This window comes from Anarhichas minor, unplaced genomic scaffold (genome assembly GCF_050575085.1).
Source record: "Anarhichas minor isolate MPS153535 unplaced genomic scaffold, ASM5057508v1 ptg000007l, whole genome shotgun sequence".
NCBI classification, from domain to species: Eukaryota; Metazoa; Chordata; class Actinopteri; order Perciformes; family Anarhichadidae; genus Anarhichas; species Anarhichas minor.
Genome location: NW_027466453.1, coordinates 16593923 through 16616442, shown reverse-complemented (window position 1 = coordinate 16616442; position 22520 = coordinate 16593923). Strand labels below are relative to the sequence as shown.

General features: G+C 36.9%; 1 protein-coding gene and 1 gene segment (V, D, J or C); both read left to right on the top strand.

Annotated features, from left to right (window-relative positions):
* The first annotated feature begins 5859 nt into the window (after positions 1 to 5859).
* On the top strand, positions 5860 to 10507 carry LOC142944970 (Ig mu chain C region membrane-bound form-like). The segment is given in 6 exon segments: positions 5860 to 6225; positions 7330 to 7632; positions 7819 to 8109; positions 8237 to 8581; positions 9069 to 9211; positions 10074 to 10507. Coding segments are annotated over 5 exon segments (1053 nt in total).
* A 10641-nt stretch (positions 10508 to 21148) lies between these two features.
* Positions 21149 to 22520, top strand: part of LOC142944968 (uncharacterized) — a 35812-nt gene continuing 34440 nt past the window's right edge. Inside the window, exon 1 of one of the 2 annotated variants that reach the window (XM_076086214.1) lies at positions 21149 to 21227. In XM_076086214.1, coding sequence (XP_075942329.1) covers positions 21164 to 21227 — 64 coding nt within the window. In that variant the 5' untranslated portion in view covers positions 21149 to 21163. Of the gene's footprint in view, positions 21228 to 21524; positions 21594 to 22520 lie in introns of those variants that run through there. The other variant, XM_076086217.1, reaches the window with a different exon arrangement.

The following is a 22520-nucleotide window of genomic DNA, read 5'->3' as shown; positions in this document are numbered from 1 at the left end:
GACAACCATAGTTTAATTGAAGCTAAAGTTTTTTTTTTTGTATTTTGTCACACAAGTTTCAAAGGTTTACATGATCCTGGCTGCTGTCACTGTATTTCTGTTTACAGTAAATACATTCAGTAAGTACAGAAAGTGAGCAAATAAATGAAAAATGAAGTACTTACAATGAAACTGAAGTCATACGTTTTAAGCAAATCATGAATCTGATCATTGTCTGAAATTATACAAGACTTATATACGTAGAATACACATAATACACGTAGGCATTGATAGTTAAAAGCAAAGTTAACGGTTGTTTGATTCTGTAAATACAGGGACATTTTCAAAATGTCCAATTTAGTGTGTAAAGAAATTAAAACATCAAATGTAAAGCAGAGTTGATTTTCAGGTATAAAAACTATAGTTTCACTCTGCAGATATATTAACACTGAACAGACTCTTCTATTGGCTGCAGTTAGACCAGTGTTGATGCTTCATATGTTTGATTATATGCAAACTCAGTGAGCTCCCTTGTTACTTGGCTATAAAAACATCACATCAGGCTGTTAGTGAAGTTCACATCTCGTCAGATCAACATAACAGTGGACACATAGTTTAACATGATGGACTATAGGACAGGACTGCTGCTCTTAACTATCTGCTGGGCAGGTGAAGATAGTCACTGATCTTTGTCTCTGATGGCTTTTATTTGTTTCATCACCTTACTTCACATTTTCTATTCTCTTGACAGGTGTTGATGGTCAGACTCTGACAGAATCTGAACCAGCGATTAAAAGGCCTGGAGAATCACACAGGTTGACTTGTTCAACATCTGGATTCACATTCAGCAGCTACTATATGAACTGGGTCAGACAGGGTCACTGTATTTCTGTTTACAGTAAATACATTCAGTAAGTACAGAAAGTGAGCAAATAAATGAAAAATGAAGTACTTACAATGAAACTGAACTCATACGTTTGAAGTAAATCATGAATCTGATCATTGTTTGAAATTATACAAGACTTATATACGTAGAATACACATAATACACGTAGGCATTGATAGTTAAAAGCAAAGTTAATGGTTGTTTGATTCTGTAAATACAGGGACATTTTCAAAATGTCCAATTTAGTGTGTAAAGAAATTAAAACATCAAATGTAAAGCAGAGTTGATTTTCAGGCATGAAAACTATAGTTTCACTCTGCAGATATATTAACACTGAACAGACTCTTCTATTGGCTGCAGTTAGACCAGTGTTGATGCTTCATATGTTTGATTATATGCAAACTCAGTGAGCTCCCTTGTTACTTGGCTATAAAAACATCACATCAGGCTGTTAGTGAAGTTCACATCTCGTCAGATCAACATAAACCATGTTCTCTGTAGCTCTGCTGCTGCTGTTGGCAGCTGGATGTGAGTCTCTCTGGATTTCTCAAAATCAACAATTCTGCTTCAATATTTTGTAACAAAACATTTCCTTTTTTAACAGGTGTGAAGTGTGAACAGTTGACACAGCCAGACTATGTGACTGTGCAGCCAGGTCAACGTCTGACCATCACCTGTCAGGTCTCTTATTCTCTTGGCAGCTTCACAGCTTGGATCAGACAGCCTGCAGGGAAAGGACTGGAGTGGATTGGAATGAAATACACTGGAGGTTCACGCTACAAAGATTCACTGAAGAACAAGTTCAGTATCGACTTAGACACTTCCAGCAAAACAGTGACTCTAACTGGACAGAATGTGCAGCCTGAAGACACTGCTGTGTATTACTGTGCCAGAGACCCACAATAACACAAACCATCAGTAGACCTGAACAAAAACCTCTCAGTGCCTGAACACTTGTAACATGAAGCCACCAGAGGAGGAGCCCTCACACCACTAGTGATTTCAACTTCAGCTCTCTGTTACATCAGTTTAAATACTTAAAGGTTACAAGCACTAATACAACATTGTACACATTTCCTCAAGAAAAACTGAATTACATGTTTATTAATTGCTAAACACTGAACTTTACAAGCAATGAAATACATTCAGCTGAATTGTCTTCAGGTATTGAGGTAGAAGCTACAAGCCAAAACTCAGCACACAGCTAAAAGGTGTTGGATGTCAGAGTTTCCCTCAAAACAAATGCTTGAAATTTTGTTCCTTTTTAACTCAAAATCTCAACTTGGACAAATAACTTTAGGAGACATGGGATGTTGTTTGCCTCTCAAACCAAGCCTGCAAGGTCTGCACCTCCTGACTTGTAGGTAGTCCACCTTTCTGTGCCTCAGTTGAAGCTTCTCTAAACTCTCTGAATATGAATGATATTATCATCAATGTATTACCGTGGCTTTGATGGATTCTTCCAGCAGTATTCAGAATAAACAAAAGATCCCGTTATTTACATATAAGGCACTGCATGACCTTGCCTCCAGTTACATTTTTGATCTTCCTCTCGACCACTCTGATCCTTAAATCTCTGGCTTTTTCTATCCCCTGCTCCAACTGCAAAACAAAAGGTAATCGCACCTTTGCCGTTTTTGCTTGACAATGTGTTTAAAAAAAAGCTAAATGAACAAAGTTACATACGGTGAAACAAATGTCCAAAATACTCATTATTAAACAAATGAAAACGGCAAGAAACAGAGAGATGATTATTAAAAAAAACACACAAAACATGGTTAGTAGGAGAAAGCCTTGAATTGAAAATCAGTTTAGAGGAGGGATTGAACAGAGGACACTGTTCCATCAAAAAGGAGGAGTCAATGCAAAACTCAGATGTCTTCCAGCTACTTATGTGACTGCAGAGAGGAGGACAGAGAACAGTGGACACACAGTTTAACATGATGGACTATAGGACAGGACTGCTGCTCTTAACTATCTGCTGGGCAGGTGAAGATTTTCACTATTGTTCTATCAATTCTAATTTAGTTAGAAAAATATGTCAACTTTGTGTGTTTGGCTCTGTTCTGATTTAACTGCTTTTCTCTCCAGGTGTTTCCAGTCAGACTCTGACTGAGTCTGAATCGGTGGTAAAGCGCCCTGGAGAATCCCACAGCCTGACCTGTACATATGCAGGAATATCAGATGACACAGCTGCTATCAGCTGGATCAGACAAGCTGAAGGAAAAGGACTGGAGTGGGTTGCCCACATTTCTGCTCCGAGTGGAAGCACTAAACAGTATTCCTCGTCAGTCCAGAATCGCTTCACCATTTCCAGAGACAACAACGTGGACCAGGTGTCTCTGCAGATGAACAGTCTGACGACTGAAGACTCTGCTGTTTATTATTGTGCTCGAAAGCCACAGTGATACAGGAAGTCACAGAGCTGTACACAAACTACTGCAGATGCTACTGTATCAGTCACTGATAGAAAGCATTCTGAATCCCCACTGTACAAGTATTTTTAAAACACCCCATTAATTACAATTTATCTATGATGTTTGCCCATCTTATATTCCTTATCTTAATATAAAATTAATTTAAACCTAATGAACGTTGATGTATAACTCATTTCTAATTGATGAGAAAAATAGATGCAATATATTGAGTGATATTGTAAGCGTCGTGGGTGTATGAAAGGGAAAACCCAAAACGTATTGGACTGATTAATTCCCTTTCATACACCCACAACGCTTACACTTCTTCTCCTGTCACCTTATCCCCATCACATCAAACCTTGTAAACAGCACCAACTAGTGGTCATATTTGATTATCACAGGATTTCAGTCTTACAATATTGTCTATGAGAGATGATAATGATAAGTGACCACAAACAAAGTGATGAAAGTACACAACAACACATTCAAAATTGGGTTTTGAGGTGAAATGTACAACAGTAATTTTACAACTGTTCACATAATGCAACTGTATATCTGCTTTCTATAGAATTCAAGTTAATTCAATTTATTTGTATAGCAACAAATCACAAATCAGCCTCAGAGGGCTTTACATTCTGTAGAGCACACAACATCGTCTGTCCCAGGACCCTCGCATCGGAACAAGAAAAACATCCCAAAAAACGCTTAACATGGGAAAAAAAGGAAGAACAGGGGGGAAAATGGAAGGATGGACTAATTAAACTTAGATGAATTCAAAGTTAATTGTCGGCACATAATAGGCAGCTACCTGTCTCGCTGAAAATAACTTGAGGTCATAGAGACATCGTGACGGCCTCTGACCCTCCTTGTGTTTTTATTTCTCTGCAAGTAGAGACGGGCGGCGCCATCTAACTTGAAGGCCAAATCCCGACCTCCATCCTAAAGGCCTAAGCACTAAACCCTCATGTCACCTTTGTGCGCAGCTGTAGTGCTTGAGTAACAAATAACGTTGCCGAATATTCGTCTCCCGTTCGCTTCCATTCAATGCCAGCGAAGTGCCGAATAAAAACGTTCACTTCCGGAGGCAAAGCAATTCACAAATATAGTCAAGATTAAGCGTTACACAGTGAACTGCAGTTTAGGCAATAAAGGATGAGATGGATAGTCCATCTCGTCCTTTATTGCCTCGTCAACCGACAACACATCTTTCTTTTGGTCTCATCCGTTTAGTTTAAAAATGTTTGCAATAATCTGCTGTACATATGGAATGATAAAAAAATGGATTTGATTTTAAGCAGTAAGTAAATGCTACTGACTAACTTGTAAATTCATTTGATAATAATCACAATTTAATGTCAATCACATGTGTTATTACAACAAACAATAAACCTTTTAGTGAATTGTAAATGTCATGGATAAAAAATATGATTATTTAGTTTTTAGTTTTGTTTCATGTTTAATCATTTTGTTGACTGTATTTGCTTCAATCGATATACATTTGGACAATCACATCCCTTCGCCATGTGGACATTATTGTGTGCTCGTGTTAAACAGAAAAGCTTCTGAAGATATTGTTGTTAGAGGCCAACAAACATTTCTTCAGTTTCCTGGTAATTCTAAACATCTCATCTTTAGTCAGACGCTGCACCTCTGGGACCACACCGGAAACCTTCTAGAAACTGTCAGAACTACAAAAGAGACACATTTTACACATTTTATACTCAAATTAGAAAAATGTTTGCAATCTGCAAAAACATAGTCATCATCCTTCCATTCCAGCTTGATATTTTATAAAAAAATAAACATGTTTAAACTTTATAGTTTTGGTGATTTAAAAAAAAAAAAAACCTTCAAACATGAAATGATTTGTTTGCAACAAATATATTAATTGAAATGATCGATGTTTATTTCTTACTATTACTTACATGTTGAGTGAAGCACAATATATCTGTGTGAATATTAGAATGTGTTTAGTTCAAAGTCCAAGCTGTAAGTGTAACAGCTCCTATTATTTCTCAAATATCTTACAAAACATATTAAGTATTTTGAAAAGAAAATGATGTTGTTTTTTTAACCAAAATAGCATTTCCAAACTATTATAGCAAATGATCATGCTACAGGTTTCTCCAACAACATAATCTGAATATAGTATTTTTCACCCCCATTTAGTGGGTTGGTGTATCAATATACACTATAAAAAGTGTTTTTGTTGAACAAATGTCCTTTGAGTGTTTGTTCATTTAAATTTTTCAGATTGAAATACATACGTAAACCATGTCATGGTAAACTGACAAACAAAATTGGATTAAAAACAATAACAAACTGATTAAAACATTTGTAAAATGCAAAATGCTAATTAGGAATCTTACATCCTTCAATATAGTTTTGCTGATTAGAATATAAGTGTTGTTGTATTCTTACCCGCTGCTGACCATGCGTCTCCTCTCCAGTGCAGGAAACTGTGGTTTTTGTTTTTGTCGTAGGGTTTATCACAGTGATGGTTCGGGGTGGGGGGCACTGAGATATAGATCCATACAAAAACCTGAGAGCAAAAACTTCACACTCTCCCATTCTCATGATGATTAATGAACAGGGCAGACTAGTTCTCATTGGAATATCAAGTATTTATCACTTTAATAAGGAGATTAGTAATTAAAAGTTAGTTAATAAGTAGATTAAAGTCACAGTTTGTTCACAGACGTAAATGTCATCTTCCAGTAAAATAACTTTTACAACTGATTGAGAATCAGCGAAAAAATAAAAACTCTCAGGATTCTATCATGGCATTATTCTGAGCAGGATTTCTGTGTATTTCAGGCACTTAATGAGGATTTAATGCATTTTTCTGGTACGTCAGGTTTTTGTTCAAGCAGTGAGTTGAGATGTAACACTGTGATGCTTTTGACTACTGGGGAAAGGGGACTGAAGTCACAGTATCGTCAGGTAAGTCACATTTAAACATTATATTTTCATTGCGAAGATTATTTACATTTATTTTAATTGGTTATTGGTAGTAGAGGAGTTTAATTCATGGTCTTATTCAGGTTTAAATTGATGTTGGACAAACTAGAGAGCAGGCAGATGTTTCTAACGCAGCCGTTTCTTAGAAAGCATTTTTAAAAGTAATTCTCTGAATGCAAGTGAGGGTTTGAGCTGATCTTAGAATTTATTCAGATGGATTATAATTGCGGCTGATGAATGTTTGCCTCATTGTATTCACATTATAATCCAATTTATTTTCTATTACCATTTTGTACTATTAATTATACTGTTTTACAGTTTTGAAATAGGAATATGGTATTTATATATATATATATATATATATATATATATATATATATATACATATATATACACATAGCTATAAGATAAACCTGACTTTGTTCCTTCAAAATAGTTTGTGAAATGCTCAAATCCATCAACAATAAGCTGCATTTTGATTATTTACTGATAATCTTCTGATTTTGTAGTTACAGTCTTTACATGGTTATAACGATAACCAAAAGCATTTCCAACAATATACCCAAAGTGTTCAGTATTAAATAAATGAATAGGTCCTTATGAGAATAGGTTGCAATAATTGAATAATATAAAAATATGACAGAATATTTCATAGAGCTCCGTGGTTATTTTATATATTTAGTTATTTGTATGATTATAAATTTCATATCATCTTTTAACACCAAACACTTTGGGTCTCGCCGACTCTGTCCCCTTTGTCTGGTGTAACTCTGGGACTAAAGATAAATGGTTGGGTTGCGAACAGCTTCTACCCAAAGAGTATCGGACCAATGCAAGACATGGCAACAAATGTTTTAAATTGATTAAATGTATCACAAAACAGTGCAGTAATACATACAAGTACATATTGTACAAACTCAGATCCAGTATGTTTACATCTGTGTGCTGAACAGATATGCAAAAATACTCAATAGGACATTCTTTATCCAGAAGTATTATTCATTAAAATACCCAGATTCACTTTTAGACACGCAAATGATTATCCGTGGATATTTATTTGACTTATATGTTTTGACACTTTCACAGAAACACCAGCAGCACCAGCTGCACCAACTCTGTTCCCTTTGGTTATGTGTGAATCTGCGGGTGCACAGATAATCACTGTTGGTTGTCTTGCACACGACTTCTACCCAAAGAAGAGTCTTACTTTCGAGTGGACCGATGCCAGTGGGCCCATCCTGACTTCTGCGCAATATCCTCCAACTGAGAGACACAACAAATATACAGAAGTCAGTTTGCTCAAAGTATCAAATTCTGACTGGAATTCAAAGAAATTCAAATGTTCTGTGACTCACCAAGGACGCACCATAATCGTCGAATTGGAAAAAAGTATGGTTCCCTTACTGTATTTCTATGAGTACACATTATCTTGTCAATCTTATTTTATTCAGAAACTGTTCTGTAATAATATCCGTTTGTCATGTTTGATCTAATCTGTCTGGTATTTTACATTCACATTTGAAATGAATTATTACAGACTGATCTCTATTTCTGCTCCTTTCTCCACATGCTTAGAGGCCTCTCCTCCTCCTGTTAAAGCTGATATCACAATGACACTGAAACCTACGAGTAGTGCCAACGACATTTTCAACAACAACCAGGCAAAGTTTGAGTGTACAATTACTGGACAGGACCAGATCACTTGGCAAATTGATGGACAAACTGTGGTCGGCATCATCTCTCCAACAACAAACTCCGGAAACAAAACCAGCACGTTGACTCTTACTCGCACTGAGTGGCTGGGAGCCAAGAATGTGCGCTGTTCTGCCAATAGTGTTACTGAAGTTCTGACTATCCACAATGCAGGTATGTAACTAAGTGATGGAGACTGAGTAGTAGAGCAGTAATCTGTAAGTCTGGGAGACCACACACACAATGCTATCATTATCCAAGTATAGCAAAAGCAAAGCTTAAATATGAACCTCTCTTTCAGGTGGGATTGAGCCAAAAGTAACTGTCCACATCCTCACAGAGGAAGACATCAGCACAGGAGGCTCAGCTGAGGTCACGCTGGTGTGTCTGGTGTCTAGTTCTGTGCGGCAGGACTACTTCATCGGCTGGTTAGAACATAGCGGAGAAAACGTCAGCATCTATAAAGATGGCATCAACTTCCTCCCTCAGGAGACCAAAGGCGGCTTCTCAGTTACAAGTATTTACAACACCACGAAGGAAAAGTGGGACAATTCCGACATGTTCTCCTGCAACGTCTGGGCTGCTGGCAGCAAAAGGTTGATGAAATCCAGAAACGTGTCTAATGCCCACAATGGCTCGAAGGAATGTAAGAAATAATAGATTCAGCTTTAAATGTGGCATTTTGTGCTCATGTGCTGTCATGTCTGTGTGTACTCTCTGTCACGGAAACCTGTCTTTGTGATTGTAAAAATAACAGTCAATTTGACGATTTACTTGTGTTTGTCATCATATTGTGTTTTAATCTGTCTTTGTCGTATTGTCTAACAACGTGATAAGTGTGCTGACTGTTTCAAATAAATGTTGCATGAAGAAACTTTTGTTACATGTTCACGCATGACTTCAATATTTTAAAACAAACGTATGAGTTTTCAGTGATACCTAGTATGCACTGTTCCACTGTTCAGATGGATTAACGTCCACACAACATATGATAATAACGCTTGATTCCAGTTGATGAGCACTATTCAAGAGAGAAAAGGGCATCTACGCGTCATCTTAATAAGACGTTAACATACACACAGACACACACATCTAACCCGCCTATACCTTCCTCTTCTTACATTCTATTCCAGCTGTAAATCTGCGTCTTGCTATGAGCTGCACAGATGATGGCATTGAGGAGGATGAGTACAGCAGCCTGTGGTCCACAACCTCCTCCTTCATATTCCTCTTCATATCCTCTCTCCTTTATAGCATGATATTCAGCCTGGTCAAGGTAAACATGCAGGCTTTCAGCTGCACTAAGGACTTAAGACTGATTACGATGTAATACAGGATTCATACATTCACTGAAAATGAGTTTAACCAAGTATGTTACAAGTTATAAAATAAAGCCCGGGCATGGAAATAATAAAATAGGCTACACATAATGGCAAGAACATTTGGACCTACTGGTCTTTGAATAGTTTATCTGTGGGTGTGATAGCTTGTAGATTTTAATGTAAAAGTTATTAAAGTGCACATGATCCTGAAAAGGGAGACCATTGTAATGAAAATGATTGCATCCATTAGGCTTAATGAAATTAGACAAAAGAGACAAAACAATATAAATGTAATTGATCATCAGCAATATCTGATTTGTTAATGGACACCAAATCATTCTTTCTGACTGGTGAATTGCTCTATCTGGCAATAACAAACCTGTGACATTACAGGTTTGTTGTGTGGATTTTGATAGACACAATTACATAGTAAAGTGGTGTAAAAGTGCATCACTTTCAGTGAACAGAGTTTATTTGCGTGTCCAACCAGCACCAGTGCCTGATCAGCATCTAGCAGCAGCAGAGTGAAGAGCCTCACCAGCCACAGAAAATCTTTCTAAGCCGCATCATACCACACAGATGCCATCTTTAGGTGCAGATATTATAATTGTTACAGAGCAGACTTGCCCTGCAGAACATTTGATGGCTAAAGCTCTACAGTAGTGAAGACAAAGAGATCAGTTCAGTGTCCATTCTCCAGCTGGATGAATCTCTTGATTGAAGTAATCAATCACACTTTACCACTGATTAATAATCTGTATTTGAGCAGTCAATATAATATTATATATATTATTTTTTATTGTTTGTTTTTTCCAGATGAAGAAACCATAAAATGAGATGGATGCAAAGCATGGACGACAGGTCTTCATTTGTTTTCTGACTTTTATATCTAGTTTAAAAAACATTTACATGAGTGCTAAATTAAATGATTGTCGTATATATTGATTAACTAAGTCACTGACAATGGATTTCTCTGTAACCTATAGAAAAATGATGGTACAAATATAATTCCTAGTCATTTAGATGAATAGATTTTCATTTGCTACTGTAGTTGCATTATGAATAGAACAGCTATTGATTACTTTTCTTGAAGACTTTTAGTGTCAATAAAATGTGTTGGTAAAGCATTATTAACTTTCATCGACACATAAATATCAAATTGCACTGTTGAGATAAATATATTCTGTATTATGCATTTTTTTTTTGGTTTGAATATATATATATATATATATAAACTTTTCATGTTTGTTCATCGTGTTGATCATATTTGCTTTCATCTTTAATTCAATAGATATAATACGGACAGCCACATAATTAAATATATTAAAGAGAGCATGAATATGAGCGATAGTGTGCTCGTGATAAACATGAAAGGCTTTTGAGGATTTTGTCGAAACACTGAGCTAATGTAAGAGCATTTAAAAAAATAACACCACATCAAGTCAGCATACCAGACACGTCTGTTATCAGTTAAGCTCTGAAGGTCGATCCGTTTCCTGGCATTTCTAAACATATCATCTTTAGAGAGTTACTCCCCCCCCCCCTCTTTCTGCACCCCAGGGACCACACCTGTAGTAGTGAAACTTTGTGGAAACGGTCAGAGCTACAAATAAACTTCCTCGAAACAAGACACCCATCTTTCACTGCACATATTTGCATACCAGCATATATCCTGGCATGAAGTGGCTGACATTCATACTGCAGACACACCACAGACAAAGGCAACGCGGAGAATCTGTGAAATACCATGAAGTAGCAGCATCAATTGACAGAGATATCAAATACAGAATTTTATAAACAACATAAAAGTAAATGCAGGACCTGCAGGGTATTAATTAGCAGATACAGTATATTTCTGTATTACGTTGCTTGTTTGGCTGTGTAGTGCAGAGTTGTAAGTTCATGTTTGATATAGAGATGGATCATTTCATAGTGTTCTCTTTGGTATCTAGAACATCATGGCAGCACACAGCAAAAGGAGCTGGAAGCTTGAGATCGTGTGTGATGAGTGTGGCCTTGTAACTTGCTTTTAGTTCTGTATTGAGAGCGTCTCTCATTGCCACAGCTTGACTGACTGGGGTATTATGAGAAGATGCAGAGTCTACCAATAACTTACATGGCAGTTAAAATATGATTCCTGATGGTAAATCTCCTCAAAATCATCACCAGGAGCATTGACAGCATCCTCAGCAGATCAAGCTAACCAGAATATGGATGACGGTGCTGCTTGTGTGTGTTTCCCTCTAATTCATTCTCACATAGGTGACTGTGAATCATTATTCCTTTATGTTTCTTGCTGGTCCCTGATTTGTTGCACACGGGATTAAGCGCTCAAAATTGTGGGTGCACTTTACCGGAATGCAGATACAATACCATATACATATACCAATATTTTGCACAGCTTGAACTACAACTTCTTCTAATCTATGTATTAATTCTTCACAATTAGGTTATTTGTCAGTTAATAATTCAACATGTGTACTATCTGTTCCTCAGACTCACTACTTGAGTCATCGCTACCAGCTGAACACTTTCAATTGTCGTAAAACATTTCAAAGCGTCAGCTTGTTGATGTGCTGGAGGGACATCATCGGTGTACAGCCAGCTGGTTAACAGAAGTCAGAAAAGTGAGTGAAGACTGCCATCTTGTGGAGAGATTCTGTAAGGACATGGAAAGGTGGCGATTTGGAACACATAACCCTTCCACTCAATGTGCTTCTATTAAGTTACGATAAATATAAGTACTAAAGAGGGTGTATTTGTGCAAAAAAACAATACAAAGTATTGTCCTCTTCTATTTGTAAAACAATCTCTCTTTCTCTAAACCTATTCAGTGGGAAACTTTCTGTTTTCCTGAGAAAGTAAAAAAACAACATTCGGCCTCTTGCAGGTGTGGTAAGATTTTGGTAAGTGCTTGAGTCACTGTGGTGACTGCTAGCTGGAGTTATGGCACAGTGTGACACACCGTAACAAAAACCAGAGACTCGTCTGTCTTCTTAACCCCAGCCCTCCATTTACCAAACTGAGTCAGCGCATACAATGTCAGTTATATAGTCTAATTCAAGTCAACACAACTGCAATATGACGTTAAAGGTTTGTTGACCCTGAGACACTGCTGATTCAACTCTGTGGTAGTTTACGAAGCAATATTCGTGGTGCTGTACTTCATTACACTGAGAAGTGTTTCCAATATTCTGTCCCCCGCGTGTATTTATGCACGTAGGATTTTATATATTTATAATGAAATATTATTTTCCCCATCTCTTGAAATTGTTCGGTAGTTTAATGAAAACATTTTAAACAGTTTTTACACATTCACATTCTGGGACCAGATTAAATGTACATGTGTATGAATATTTTAACTAAAAGCCATGAAAATTAAGTTAAATATTTCCTTTGTAATTTTAGTTGTCATTGAAAAGTATCAGTACAGTAAAAAGGTGGGCTGCCATCAAACGTACAAAATATTACAAAACCCCATGAATACCGTACAATGTCTTTGCTGATACTCCAAAGAAGCGCACACGCGCACACACACACACACACACACACACACACACACACACACACACACACACACTAAAGTTACTGAAAGACTTTCATCATTGGCACATGTATAAAAAATCCATCTAATTAGTCCTGCCATTGAACAAAGTTATTGCATAATAACAGAAAACAAGTACAATGATCATAATCCCGCAAAAGCTGTTTTACTTGAATATTCAATTTTAAAAACAGCTGTTATATTGTGTATTTCAGAGAAGGCTACACAGCTACACTGTGGCACAGGTTTTTGCCTTGTGATGTTTCATTGTGTATCTGGGTACCCACAGTGATTCACACCGTTACAAAAACCTCTAAAGAGATGCAAAGGTCTGTGTACTGTAAATGAAAGCTGCATGTGAACACTCATAGGAAGCTGTGGCTTCTAACTGAAATTCTCAATGTGCAGAACTTTCAAGACTTAATAAATGACAGGGCAGTGTTTGCATATCACTCATACAGTACTCCCTTGTAGCACCCAACCTACAAAAAATATATTGGGTATGAAATATGCATCATCATGTCAGAGCCTATTTTCTTTGTTTTATGCTACAGCGCTTTTGTTTCTCATTCAAATCACATGGATGTCATTTGTCCATTTTTGCAGTTTTACCACACAATGTATAAATGTACTTGTTTTATTCCTGTAAAACTACCACTCCTAAAAATATATATATATATATATATTTTTTTTTTTTTAAATAAATTATCAGGAAACCTTTGCAGAGCTGATTCCTTCCACATGATTAGACAACATTACTAAATGATTTATTTTTAAAAACTCTCTTGGTTAAGGTAAACACATTTGTGTGCCATGCAGCCAGTGTGCAGGGTGGAGTTTTTGTATGGAGTTACATCACAGTGCAGTATAACAACCACAGTGATAAATCATGTGACAAAAACGTCCTTCCACTGAGAAGGAGATGTAGTGTTCATACGGAAAACAAGTAGGTGACACAATCGTCCAACAAAACTTTCTAATGAAAAGCAGAGATGTAGAAATATCGACAATAATGTGGTCTGACACAAATGGATGTATCAGGCAACAGGGGCTTAGAAGTAGTATGTTTCAATATAGAAAGCTAAAACTGCACTACATCAGGTTTTTGTATGAGCATGTGGCACTGTGTATGGGATGGGAACCACAGTGATATGTGGTAATACAAAAACCTGTCCTGTAGTGAAGCCCAAAGTCACTGAGCCTAAAAAAAAAAAGATAATTACCCAAAAATAAGTCAACCCTGAAGAAAAAGTATACTCAATGGACTAGTGGGAGGGTAAAAAAAATCAAATTTTTTTCGGTTTTATCCTGTAACAACAGAAAAAAAATCTGGAAACGGTTGACTTAATCCATGATCTTAAATGTTTTATTAGGCTTCGTCATTATCATCATTGAGTTGGACTTTTTGTACAACATTATCAAATAAATAAGTAAATAATTAAAAAACATCCTCTGGGAACTTTTGCACCGGAGATTCCTTTTAAATTAGTAAACATTAGTAATACTTGTTAAACTAATATGAAAAACACTATACTCAAAGTACAGTATAGCAGCATTAGCGTGTTAAGATAGCCGGCGTCCTGGTTGGAGTTTTTGTATGGCGTTATACCACAGTGCATTATAGCGGCTCTGGCAGCCACAGTGATACATCATGTGACAAAAACCTCCTTCTGCTAAGAAGGAGAAGCTTTGCATGGTGCTGATAAACAAGTCAGAAGATAAACTCTTGCTAGGAAAAACAAAAATGTTTATAGACTGACAATAATGCAAATTTACACAAAGGATTGTGTTAGGTTTCCTTAGCAGACAGGGGATCATGTATATTCACAAAGAAAAAACTAAATCAACAACTATTAGATGTCAATTGGTATAAATACCAATTGACATCTCATAGTTCTACTTTTCTACTGAAAGGTACTGAAATATACTGAAATATAGTGCATACTTATTCAAGGACATAATACTGACCACGTATGTTTCATGATTGCCCCTGCTGAGTACATACAGTACACAAACTAGCAAAGCACCATATCAGGCAATGGTTTTTGTATGAGTATGTGGCACTGTGTATCTGGGGGACACCACAGTGATATATGGTAATACAAAAACCTGGTCTGAACTGAACTGAGGCACAAAGTCACTGTGTCTCAGGAAAAAGAGGAGATCAGATCATTTCCACAATGACTAGACTCTGAAGAAAGGTATCAATGGACTGGTGGAAGGATAAATGGCCTTCATTTGAATTTTCTTTCAGTTTTAGCCTCATAATATATTTCACATACTGAAACACTGACTACTTACAGTTAATTTGATGATCTTTTTTTAACACATATTTTTAAATTGCGGTTCTATACTAAGACACACAGTGTTGAACTAAAGATGACAACTTATTGTGTTGGATCACCCAAACTTTGGATGATATGCCTGAAAACATATACTGGGAATAATGCATCATCCTGTCAGAGCCTACAGTCTTGTTTTATGCTTCAGGAGATATTTCTCATTCAAATTTCGGGAGACATTATATGTCCATTATTTTACTGCACAATGTAGATCAATAACAATATTTATATGCATTTGTTTTATTGTATCACTATTCTATTAACTTTTGCACTGCAGATTCCTTTCCCATGATTAAACCTTCATTTTACTTATTAACTGATATGAAAAACACTACGGTAAATTAGTTTGTCAAGACAGCCAGTGTGCAGGGTGGAGTTTTTGTGTGGCGTTATATCACTGTGCAATATAGCAACCACAGTGATACATCATGTGACAAAAACCTCCTTCCCCTGAGAAGGAAACGCTGTGAATGATACAGATAAGTGCCGCTATCCACCAATTGTGTCTGCAGCGACCACGTTTGAGTGAATGAATACAACCCTGGGCTGTAAAGCCTCATCAAACAGACTTTATTCAAAGTCCATTCAAGCAGCAATGTATGCAACCAACTGGCTCAAAGATGATGTACAATACACTTCACACAATCTTGCCAAAAACAAAATTAAACTCACTGAGCTGTCCGCAAAGTTGCAGCGCTGTACAACAGTGTGTGTACCGGTAGTTCTGTTAGCGGTTAGTCCACAAACCGTTCAAAACAAAACAGTAAAAGTGAGCCAACTGTTTTCCCCCCACCGTGTATCTGGCTGCAAAGAAGTGGCTGAAAGTTACGCTTTCTGTTAGCCGTTAGCTAAACACGCCCTCCATTCCACTAGCTGTTAGCCAAACACACTGTCCACAACACTAAAAATGAAAAACGTTTTGGGCCGGTTAAGAGCAGTGAGTGAGGCATCAGCGGGCAGTCAATGTCAGTATGAAACAGGCAAAACTGTGCATCACCTCAACGACGAGAGGTCTTTGACATTAAATATTATGCAGTTTGCTGCAGCGGCGAGATTAGCTGTGGACAGACACAGAGGTGCACAGTCACTCACAGACACACACACACACACACATGCGCGCGCAAGCGATCCCATGATTGTCCTGGCGGAGACTTGAATAACAATAATTAATATGAATATTAATGGTACTATTATTATTTCCTTTACTTTTTTTAAACATCATGAATAAACCTTAACATTTCTTGTTAAACTAATATGAAAAACACAGATAATGTAACAGCATTTGTGTGTCGCGATAGCCAGTGTGCAGGGTGGAGTTTTTGTATGGAGTTTAATCACAGTGCAGGATATAGCAGCGGCACAGTGATACATCATGTGACAAAAACCTCCGACCACTGAGAAGGAAACGCTGCGGATACAGAAAACAAGTCCGAAAGTGAGACTGATTTCTGCTGCCTGTACGTATCCGATAAGACTCTTCTTAGGAAAATGTTTAAAGACTGAAAATAATGTAATATCATGAGCTAAAAAGTTATATCTTTTCCACAGGGGATCAGGTTAATATTCAAAAAGTATAAAAAAATATCGGTGATAATTAGGTAATTAAAAATAAATTTGGTAAAATTACAAATATAATGGAGCAAAAGTGGGATGTTTTTTCATGATTTCATAGTTCTACTGTAGAAAGTAAGAAATATAGTGTACAACGAGTACAACATTCTGACCATGAACCATATCAGGCAAAGGTTTTTGTTAGAGTATCTAGCACTGTGTATATACGGGGGGTGGCACAGTGATATATGGTAATACAAAAACCTGTCCGGAACTGAGTCACTAACTCACTGTGCCAAAAGAAAAAAGGACAAATTCACAAGACCAGGCCATTTTCCAAACTTATTAGAAACTGAAGAAATATAATATCCAATGGAACGGTGGAAGGGTACATGTTTGTTTTTCAGTTTTATCCTTCTTTCTTATGCTCAAGCAAAGATAATTCCACATACGGAAAAAACAACAGAGTAATGTGTCTCATTCACATCAGGTGGATGTCATTTGTCCGTAGTTTTACTGCACTATGTATAGCAATAACACTATTGCTATGTGTTTGTTTCATTGTATATTATCTTATTTGTGAAGCTCTTTTTTTTTTGAGTGTCAGTGTCAGGTAGTTTCCCAAAATCACTACTCTGAAGAAAAGAAATGTTAAGTGGACTAGTGGAATATTAAATTAATGGGGAAATGCATGTTTTTCAGTTTTACCCTTCATTCTGACAAACAATCATAAAAACACAGATCTGTGACTACTTTGATGTCAGGCTTATTAAAGTATGTTTTAAATGTGAGATATTGGACACAAGTTAAGGATTTGCTACCCATCATTTTAAGATTACATCTATACAAACACACATGTTGTTAAATGAAATAGAGATGCTGTCAAAAGAGAAATGAAAATGTCTGCACATTTTTGACTTGTGGTCATCAACATCCTTACTGGTTAATATTTATGTAACACAGAGGAAACAATCTTCACCACAGCAGGTGCTTCCGCATCCAGTTAACAAACTGAAACTTTAGACTGAGAGCCTTAAGGCTCAGACACAAGCACTGATGATAGCCAACATGATAATACAACAAATTACACAAAATAAGGCCGAAAAAAAGGATTTGTATGTTTTCAAGATGAAAATAATTAATCAATTCTAACTGATACCATTTGTTCAGACCACTGCATAGTCTGAACCAATACCATTGAGTAATAGCAATTTAAAATGAGTATCAGAAGCACAAAAAATATGCTGGTTATCAATCAGGTAGTTGGAAGAGCTTGAATTGAGCTTTTGTTTTATGATGTGTGTTACAGGTAATGTTAAATAGCCAAAGGCTCTCGCTAGAGCCGTTTGGTTTGTCCGTGTTTGGTTTGTCCGTGTTTGGTTTGTCCGTTCTGGACTACTGTAGAAAACTGGTGGTGCAACACAGCCATCGACTGTAGTCACTGAGACTTCTCATTTTGGTTGGTGGACTACTGTTTTGAATCCTTGAGTTTGAAATTTTGGCAAATTTTGGCAGTCGCCATCTTGGTTTTGACAAATATATTTCGGCTGCATACACAAATATTTTCTTGTTTTAAATAAATGTAATAAATCCACAAATTTGTGCATTTAAAAGGATTTGAAATTTTCATCGAAAACATTTTTGGATGTTTTTACATTTACATACAAACTGTTGAACCTGCATTTATAAACTGCTTTTCATGTGTGAACTTCACTGCATTTGTGGGTGGGTTTTTTGAGACTCCCCTGATGTCGCTCAATTCAAATATGCATTTTTTTTCAACGGGGGAATTATCTGTAGCCAAGTCTCATTCAGCCTAGTCTCATTCATTTTCAATCAATCACATGAGCGTGCCCCCAAGACGGTGTATCTTATGTCATGTCTTACGATGTTTAGCATGTACAATTTCTATTTCCGATTGTGTTGACAAAAAAACAGCCGAGGCTAACAGGAATGCAGTCAGTTGGGTATTCAGACAAGAAAAATAGAAAAAATACAAACTGACCTGCTAGGGGGGGGGGGATCACCAAAGTTAGTAGGATTCATCCTGAGATAAACACGGAAATACGTATCAAATTTAATTGAAATCCATGTAAGTGACATTTCAATCAAAACCACAAATATCAACCGTATGGTGACGCTAAAGTTAAAGTCAGGGGATCATCAAAGTCTGTAGGATTCCTGTGGGAACTTGAATGTCTGTACACAATTCAATGACAATCTTTTCAATGGCTGACAAGATATTTCATGACCAATGTGGTGGACAAATGAAACAACAGATCAAACCATATTATCACAAACAAACTAATTATGTAGGTTTGTGATGTGCGTCTCATGTAACTAGAACTTGAAGACAGGCAGTGCTCTTAATGCTCCGTTTCATGTTTTGGTGGTGTGACAAATACCAAATCTGTATTTTTCTTCTTGTTGAAAGCACTAACTGGCTGAAAGAAATTGTTAGCCATTTTGTTGTTATTGTAAATTATAAAAACCATCTACCAGAGGATTTGCTAAAAAAAGGGTAATTTTGTCTATGACACAGTGCTTTACGCCTAAAGGTGGGTGTGGCTTTGGCAATGAAGTAAGAGAGTTTCTATAGTGCTTTAGGGTGAACACATTGCAAACACCTGAACTAAAATCTGGGGGCATCTAAATGTCTTGGTTATTCTCTGCTTGTATGTTTGTTTGAGATATGCAGCCACGAGAGTAATATCGTGCTTAAGGGAAAATAAGTCTTTTTATTGAAGAACTGGTTTTCAACCGGGTCTCACTCCCAACTTGTCAAATACCGACGCTTGGTCAGTGCCCCTCGGCGTCTGATACAGACACACCGCACTTTCAACTAACTCCAATGTAAACACACCCGCGTCATTATTAGACGCTCAGAGCAACTGACCTACTATAAAGAGCAAGGTGTCCCGTGCAAAACTAAAAGTCAACGTCGACATTTTGCCACGTCAGTCGTTATCACGTGAGCCGTTAGTGGCGCTAGTCACGTTTAGTGGTGTAACGGATCACGGATCGATCCGTGATCGGTTCGAATCACCCCTCACGGTTCGGATCACCCCTCACGGTTCGGCACACTTGTGAACCGCGGATTTATTGAGTTTCATTTTTTTTTTTACAGTTTAATCATCATAGTGTGTAATAACGTTTTACTGCTGCTGTTCCTTTTCAAGTAACAAGTCCCCGAATATCAATGCAAAGTTGCAGTGAACAGATATAAAGCAGTAGTGTGTTCACGTGAACGTTTGAAGTTTAGGGCAACTGACCAGGTGGCAGTGAGAATGTGTTGTTTGATTCAAATGTATTCTATTTACAATAGAATAGACAATTTATAATTGTCCATCGATGCAACTCATCATTACACCCCTAATTACTGTGATTGTGAGAAGTGTGTCAGTGATAAGTCTTTCTGTACAGCTTAATAACTTTATAAAAGTGATTTGATGGTCTCAAGCTGCGAACAGCTCAGAAATGAAATGACTGTTTGTCGTTAGGTCATTGCGTCGGATTGAACAGAAAATTGTGAAAACAGTAGTTGTCACAAACAGGTTGTTTACTTCCTCAGAAAATATTGGCCTTATCCTTTCAATTTGCTAAGATAAAATGTTCACCTTCCATGCAGCCAGGCATAAGTTAATGCCAGCACACTTCATGTTCAAATGTTGACTTTCATAGTTGTGTTCCGTACATTAAAACTTAGGAATCAATCCTAAAACATGTGAAATGTTCAGAACTAAAATATACACAAGGTTTGTAGGCTAGTTAATAGGTTAATATTATGCAGCAGGACCTGACAGGGGGTCTGATACAGAGGAAGTGTTCACTAACTGTTGGCAACTCACACTTCATTTTATGTAACCTACACCACAGGAAATGCATATCTCGGGGGATGTGGTTAATAAATAGAGCAGTGGGAACTGCTTTGCCAGTAAGTATGTTTTTCCTGGTTTAAATTACATTGTTAGTATTTGTATTAGAAGCACGTTGTAGCAGATCACTGTGACTACTACTTTGACTACTGGGGGAAAGGAACACAAGTCACAGTAACTTCTGGTAAGTAATAATCAAATGTATTTTGAGTGAAGATAATTCAATATATTGTCTGGTTTATTCTAAAATTGATGTTGATTTCAACTGCACTTAAACTAGGATGTAATAGACATATAACGAATAGTAACAGCAAATAGGATAGCGAAACGATCAAGGTAAACGGTAGGTAAATGCACTAGTTTACTGAATAAGTACAATCATTTATTAGATGATAGAAGCTGTTAAATATTTTTGCACTAAAGAGCTATTGAAACCCATCACTGTAACTACTACTTTGCTTATTGGTGAAAAGGAACAATGATGACCATCTCAAGTTAACAGGTAAAAGAAGCTTTGTCTTCATATGGACAGTGTAATTGCACTGTGTGATATACCATATTTAGTGCTTGTTTTTGTATGTTGGATGTGTTGACATGTTACACTGTGACGATGCTTTTGATTACTGGGGGAAAGGCACGATGGTAACAGTCACATCAGGTAAGCGACTCTTATTTTTCTTTCTCTAACGTAGACATTTCGATTTATAAACAGTAATGGTATTTTTTTTAAGAAATGAAGTTGTGACACCGTGCAGGTCATTCATTTCAGGGATACTGCATGTTAAATGTGTTGTGAATTGGTAGAATCAATTTCAAATTTGGTGGTGAAAAACATGTTTAGTTCCATCTTCTGAATCCTTTCAAGGTAATTCAAGGTAAATATGTAGACTGTCATGAGATAACCAACCATGCCATGTGTAGATATCTGGGAACGGGTTTTTGTATGCAGTGGTTAATAATTTGTTGAACTGTGACTACGGTTTTGACTACTGGGGAAAAGGCACCATGGTCACCGTCACCTCAGGTAAGGAAGCTTAATATTTATGATTAGAGAATCAAATTCCTGATCACATTACTTAAGTCTCATTTGACTTCCACTGCAGCCAACATCAGTATAGAAGAGACAAAGACAAGCTTGATTTTCACATATATAACAATTTTTTTTAATTAATTGTTTTTGTGTATTGCAGTGCCAAAAAAGACGGGGACAAAATGTTTCCTGTTTGCATGCAATGGAATAGAAAATAAAGTCTTATAATGTCACTATAACTTATATGTCTTCACAAATAGAATTTCGATTTGTAATTTGGCCAAAAAAAACTTGTTATTTGCCATTTTTTCCATCAGTGCATAAATTGGTGACTTTGATATCAAATTTACAGTTTACAGCTGTTGTAGAGATTCTCTATGGAGAGGGATCAGTGTCACATGTTCCCTTTTCAAACTGTAGTGGGAGGTCTATGCAAACTCTTCCTCTCTTATAAAAACATCAGCAACTTGTGGCAGAACACCGTGACAGTTTTATACATTTCTGAAACACTCAGACAAGAAATAATCTGAACTACAGTATTTATCCCAGAATAGAAAATACAATCATTTGGACTTTATTTTTTGTAGTTACTATTCAAGGTGAGAGAAACAAATCAGCTTCACTGCTTTTGTAAATGTCTGACCTGTGATATATACTGTACGTGTGATGGATGATGATCACAATGTCTTTACTTACAGGAGTTTGGAGTGAGATCAAACTGGACCAGTCTCCCTCTGAGGTGAAAAGACCTGGAGAGACAGTGAAGATGTCATGTGTCATATCTGGTTATAGAATGACAAGCAAAAATATTGTCTGGATACAACAGAGGCCAGGGAATGCTCTGGAGTGGATTGGGTGGATGAACACAGGCAGCAACTCTGCTAGCTATGGCAGCTCCTTTCAGAGCCGTTTCATCATGAC